This window comes from Lolium perenne, chromosome 3 (genome assembly GCF_019359855.2).
Source record: "Lolium perenne isolate Kyuss_39 chromosome 3, Kyuss_2.0, whole genome shotgun sequence".
Taxonomy (NCBI): Eukaryota; Viridiplantae; Streptophyta; class Magnoliopsida; order Poales; family Poaceae; genus Lolium; species Lolium perenne.
Genome location: NC_067246.2, coordinates 331,494,979 through 331,501,031, shown reverse-complemented (window position 1 = coordinate 331,501,031; position 6,053 = coordinate 331,494,979). Strand labels below are relative to the sequence as shown.

The 6,053-nt window shown below is 45.9% G+C and overlaps 2 protein-coding genes across 2 annotated transcripts; one reads left to right on the top strand and one right to left on the bottom strand.

Annotated features, from left to right (window-relative positions):
- On the top strand, positions 1–2,484 carry LOC127345826 (probable NADPH:quinone oxidoreductase 1). The gene is made up of 3 exons (XM_051372363.2): positions 1–169; positions 255–449; positions 2,023–2,484. Exons 1-3 carry the CDS (start codon positions 76–78, stop codon positions 2,325–2,327), a joined length of 594 nt encoding a protein of 197 aa, XP_051228323.1. The 5' UTR covers positions 1–75; the 3' UTR covers positions 2,328–2,484.
- A 1,957-nt stretch (positions 2,485–4,441) lies between these two features.
- LOC139838281 (protein ALP1-like) lies at positions 4,442–5,665 on the bottom strand. Its single transcript, XM_071827680.1, has one exon. It carries the CDS (start codon positions 5,663–5,665, stop codon positions 4,442–4,444), a length of 1,224 nt encoding a protein of 407 aa, XP_071683781.1.
- Positions 5,666–6,053: the final 388 nt, after the last annotated feature.

The following is a 6,053-nucleotide window of genomic DNA, read 5'->3' as shown; positions in this document are numbered from 1 at the left end:
GGCAGAGTGGTGAGCAAAGCATAGCAAACCCACCCGAAAGCTCACCCCTCCGTCGGAAAGCCAAAGCAGAGCAGCATGGAGGCCGCCGCGGTGAAGCCCATCCTCCGCGTCGCCGCCGTCTGCGGCTCCCTCCGCAAGGCCTCCTACAACCGCGGCCTCCTCCGCGCCGGTACGCCCATCCCGCCTCTCTCCCTCCTCCTCCTCGCTAACCACTCAGCTGACCTTCTCGCTGTTTCCTCTTCGGGGTTGACCAGCGGCGGAGGTGTGCGAGGAGTCCATCCCAGGCCTGCGCCTGGAGCACGTCGGCATCTCCGACCTGCCGCTCCTCAACACCGACCTCGAGACGGCCGACGGAGGCTTCCCGCCAGCCGTCGAGGCCTTCCGCGACCAAATCCGCAGCGCCGACTGCTTCCTCTTCGGCTCGCCCGAGCACAACTACTCCATCGCAAGTACGTGCTCATTTCCGTGCCAAGACTTCTTTACCTGAAGCTGTATATGTCGCCCCAATTAGCAGCAGCTGCTGCTGCAAGGATTGACAATGATTGATTTCTAGTTATAATTGTCTGCGACTCTGTGCATTTTATGAAAACCTTTCTGAATGTCGCCTACATATGTTCCGTCTCAGTTTGACTAGTGATGTTTTTCTGGAACTGTCGTTAAGAGGATTCAAAATTGGTTGCCATAGTGCAAAATTTGTGGAGTTTGGTTCCCACGATGGACCAGATAGTACACTGTAGCTAAATTGCTAAAGTGCTAATCACAGATATGAAATTCCTAGCACCAACTGAAAAAGATTGAACACTTTGTCTGGACACTAAGCACACCACCATGAAGTAGTGGAACCTCCTTTATTCCTTTCTTGTACTAGTAGATTTTGTTAAGAAAGAATCACAACACTCTATCCTGTATTCCTTTCCTTTGAGATCAATTCAATACACTTCACTGACCACTGGTAGTGCTAACAATTGCCCTTTCTACTGAACCAAATATCCATCTGACGGTTCCTCACCTTTGTCCAGGAGAAGTTTCCAACATTCTTATAGTTGTTACTCTGCTATGTTTAGTTCAAAACATTGCCCATCCAGTAAATATTAGTTCCAGATGATGCTCTTCTAGTGTATATATCTAAACTAATAAGGTAGACTGACTATGTTGACAACCACAGTGTTTCAATTATACTATTTGTTAGAAGGGTCTAAGATATTACTATCCATCTAATCATAGTGGCCGCCCTTTTTTTTATTGAAGGGGCCACCTGACCCCCAATTTCACTAATGAAATTGGAGTTTGCAACATATCATCCCCATACTTTACAAATACTGCATCAGGTCTAGGCAGATGCCACAAACTCAACAAACGAACTGACTGATGAAAGAACCTGGCCGCCTTTACTAGTGTCTCTCAGCACTGCTAGTTATATGCGTCTGTGTTCCTGCGAACTACCCACATAAACGGTTAATATTTGTCTGACTTCAAATATTAATCGATGGTAGTTGCCCCTGTTTTATTCCTATTGCTCGCAACGATTCTCATCAATTTTACTCTGTTTTTGCATGGCCTGTTTCTTGCATTTGATCAGGTGCAACATTGCTGAATGTTCAGTTTGGGCAGTTCAGTTGAGCAATATGTGAGTTTGTACCTGTATCTGCTCCATAGAATTGTTCAAAATTTATTGCCAGTACTTGTTTATGATTTGCTGATTCCTACTCCTACATACACTGACATGGTAGAATACCATGCCCAGTTTTCACGGGGAATAAAATGATTGAGTTGGTTAACACATTATGACCCTAATATTAATTAACTGACATGTTGATTTCTAGAGAAAAGAAGGACAAATTACCTTGAAAAATTCAGTTTGTCAGCCGAACAATCTTTTGTTTGCACAAAATGGCCAACAGTTCAAGGAAAACTACAATTTCCATGCGTCCAACAGGAAATGGGGCGGCATGTTTAAGTCTTACTTTGTCTTTCTGATGCTCGTTTATGTGCTTGCTCACAAGTTATGCATTTCAACTGTAGCCCCACTGAAGAATGCACTTGATTGGGCTTCTAGAGGAAAGAATTGCTGGGCAGACAAACCTGCTGCCATTGTCAGCGCTGGAGGTGGCTTTGGAGGAGGCAGATCGCAGTACCATCTCCGTCAGGTTGGGGTGTTCTTAGATCTTCATTTCATCAACAAGCCAGAGCTATTCGTCCAAGCATTTCAGCAGCCACCGAAGTTTGACAGCGATGGAAATCTTATTGACGCTGATATCAGAGAGCGAATCAAGCAAGTGCTCTTATCTCTGCAGGCTTTCACACTCAGGGTCCAGAAGAAAGATTGAAGAAACACATGATTGCGTTAATCTGCATTAATTCTTTGGTGTTTTGCACTGTGGGTATTGTATAATATGCCTTGTTTGATGTCATTTTTGCTTCACAGTCAGATAATGTATTGTCAGGAGACTGAACCCTGTAATAAATCCCTTGCTCTCACGTTTACATTTTTTTCCTCATCCTGCTATAATGACGAATTGACACGTTCCCTTTTGTAAAGCAGAATGGTGACGAACTTTCACCGTTGCCATGTTGGTCATTAAAACCCTCTTAACTTGGCGATCGAAGTAGTTTGGATCGTCGTCTGGATCGTAATGAGACGATGCAAATCCTTCTTCGGGATCTCCATAGTTCTGCTGGTGAACAGGAGTAGTCCCGGTTCTGAAATCCGAGTTGTTTTCATCATATTCCTCATTGATAGGATGAGTAAGTGACTCAGAGTCTTCGTCGTCTACGGCTGAAATGGAGATAACATTGATATGGCCAAAAAAGCCGGAAATTCAATTCGGCTCCCGGGTGCATATGCTCCCTCTATGAAAAAATTATATTTCAAAATGTCGGAAAATTTTGACAAAAAATTCTACGTGTACATCTCCACAATATATGTACGTTCGTCAAGTTTCGCGAGGAACCAATATGTTTTGTGGTCTGTGTAAAAAAGAGAAAATTTATCTCCTGAAAAGCCTTATTTTCAGCATTGAATTTTTTTCCTTTTTTACACACGTCACATGACCAGCCGGATTTTTATGAAACGACTTTGCGAGCGTGTAGCACGTGAAGATGTACGTGCAAATTTTCCGTTTCAATTTTTTGAAATTTCAAAATGTATGTAACATGCGTTTCAAAATAAAGGGAGCATATGCTCCCATGTGCCAAAACATCATTCCCAAAAAAAGCGGGATTGATTATAGTCATGACCCTCGACTAGGAAGACGGACCTATATCTATCGTCAACCACGATCTCCTCCCAAAGGGGTGGGGTGGGGTGGGGGGAAGGGGGGAGATGGTTTTAGTCGGATTGTAGTTTTTTGCATCATGCATGGGTGGGTCGGGTGGGAATTGCTTCATACCCCGCCTCCACGGTGGTGAAGCCGACAAAGAGGTTGATGCAGCCGATCAGAAGATTTGTGTAGGTTGTGCTGGAAGCTGGCAAGAGAAGATTCCACCGTGATGCGAGTCGTGTTGCTGCAGTCGACAACACGCGCGGCTGACTGCCATAGTGTTGGCGAGCCGACTCTAGTACTTTCTACGCTGTCTTTGCCAAAAAAATCTTGATCAGAAATAATTTAATTATTATGAAATCTTTTTTGAAAGTTGAAAAAATGAAATCATATTACCATGTTACTTGGTACTGAATTAATGAGAATTAATCTTTCCTCAAGGATAATAATTTACCTTTTCCTAGGTACATAATTTACTTTTTAGTCGCTTCTATTTTAATAATTCAGCTATTGTAAGCCTCCAATGCCGAATCGGAATACCTACTTAATAGGAAACTGATCTTGCTCACAGCTAAACAATTAAACGTACATGGCGAAACTATATTCCTTGTAGACGAGAGCTCTCGATGAGTTCTTAGGTCCTTCTCACCGGCTGCTAATTTGATGCCTCTCTTGTATTCATCACAGAGCCATGGAAACTAATGGATGCGGGCCAAAAATCTAGTACTAAAAAGATGGCAGTAGTACAAAACCACTAGGCGGCTATATAGAAGATGGTAGTAGTATCAATCAATATGTATTATATATATCACGCATGGCTGCGTCTTAGCGGTCGAGGCGACGTTCTTTTGTCGCCTAGGCGCTTACTGGAGGACTACTCCCTTAGGCTGGTACCAATGCATCACCCCACTCTAGCCTGGCACGTCAGCTTTTTTTCCTCACTCTCATCCCACTCTCACCTCACGGTGTCAGTGCACGGGCTATAGTGCCAACTCTCACTTCTCTCTCCTCCACATCAGCTTTTCTCTCTCCTCGACATCAGCATTTTTTTTCCAGATTACAACATTAAAAATAATGCAAGGAAATTATTTTATTGAACTAAAATTGTTACCGATTACATCATAAAAAAATTACATAAAAATTTGAAAAGATTACATAAAAATTTGAAAAAATTACATAATCTAGGCATTAGCCCACACATGCTCAATCAAATCATGCTGGAGCTGTGTATACATCGGTGAGTCTCTCATTTCGTTGTCCATCTGAATCCTGGCTGCTAGGCTTGGTGGTGCATGGTGGTGTATTGCAGGGCCGACATTGGACTCAACTGTCTCATAGTTGTTCTCCAAATTTGTACCACGCTCATCGTCGATGATCATATTGTGCAGAATGACACATGCACGCATGATCAACCCAAGAGTACGCTTCGAGTAGGAGCGTCCCGGAACTGCTAGAATGTTGAACCTAGCCTTCAGCACTCCAAAGGCACACTCGACATCTTTGCTCCAAGCTGATTGAGCAGCAGTGAACACTCGCTGCTTTTCACTTTGTGGAAGAGTAACACCTTTCATGAACACCGGCCAGGAGGGGTAGATGCCGTCGGCAAGGTAGTAACCATAGTTGTACTCGTGTCCATTCACCGTGAAGTTCACTACGGGTGCTTCTCCCCTAAGCACATCAGTGAACAACGGCGACTGGTTGAGTACATTGATGTCGTTGTTGGATCCGGCCACTCCAAAAAACGCATGCCAGATCCAACGGTCATACGACGCAACGGCTTCTAAGATTATGGTAGGGTGCTTGATGTCTCCCCTTGTAAATTGACCAGCATGAGCCACTGGGCAGTTCCTCCACTGCCAATGCATGCAATCGATGCTCCCTAACATGCCCGGAAAGCCACGCTCCTCGGCTTTCGCTAACAGACGCTGAGTATCCTCGACAGTTGCTCGACGGCAAAACGTCTCCCCGTAACAGTCAATGATGCCTTCACAGAATCTATCTAGACAATCTGATGAAGTTTGTCTAGCTAACTTAAGCCACTCATCTATTGTATCTGCAGCGGCTCCATAAGCTAACAGATGCAAAGCCGCAGTACACTTTTGTAGGGGAGAAAAACCAGCACGGTTGAGAGCATCAACTCTTTGGGTGAAATACGGAGAGTATTCACCCAATCTATCCACAATGCGCAGAAAGAGGGATCGTCTCATCCGGTACCTTCGCCGAAAGTAGCTCAGAGGATAATTGCAGTCATCGGCGAAGTAGTCCTCGAAGAGCCAATCGTGGGCACCCAGACGATCGCGCCTGATGAACTCTCGGCGGCGTCGCTGCCGTCTTGCCTCCGGCTCCTCGTTGAGCATCTCCTCCTCATACTCCGCCTGGGATGCAGTGATCATATCACCCTCCATTCCGTCGCTCGAACTGCTGCTAGACGAAGACATGGCGTTGAGAGGAGTGGAAATGGAGAGTGGAGGAGATGAAGTGAGGTGTGGAATGAGTGAAACCATATGGGGGGTATTTATAGGGGGTTTTGGCATTTTTCCGGATTTTTTGAACCAACAACGGCTACCACAACATCTAGCTGAGGTGGACGAATCAGATCGCGCCACCTCAGCTAGCCGTTACCCCTCACTCTCGCCCCGCCTCTCGACCGCTCCCGCCAACTCTCTCGCCCCGCTCCCACCCGCCTCTCGCCCCCCTATCGCCCCCAACGTGGGCGGCAGCCGGGCGATAGCGGGCGCTACCGCCGGGCGCCCGCGCCACCGCCCCGCGCTGGCCTCTCGCCCCACTCCCGCC

Bases quoted from the DNA above. Each gene is read 5' to 3' on its own strand.
- LOC139838281 (XM_071827680.1), bottom strand. From the start codon at position 5,665: ATGGAGGGTGATATGATCACTGCATCCCAGGCGGAGTATGAGGAGGAG.
- LOC127345826 (XM_051372363.2), top strand. From the start codon at position 76: ATGGAGGCCGCCGCGGTGAAGCCCATCCTCCGCGTCGCCGCCGTCTGC. The intron at 170-254 runs GTACGCCCATCC...GGGGTTGACCAG, and splicing joins CCGCGGCCTCCTCCGCGCCG to CGGCGGAGGTGTGCGAGGAG. The intron at 450-2,022 runs GTACGTGCTCAT...TTTCAACTGTAG, and splicing joins GCACAACTACTCCATCGCAA to CCCCACTGAAGAATGCACTT.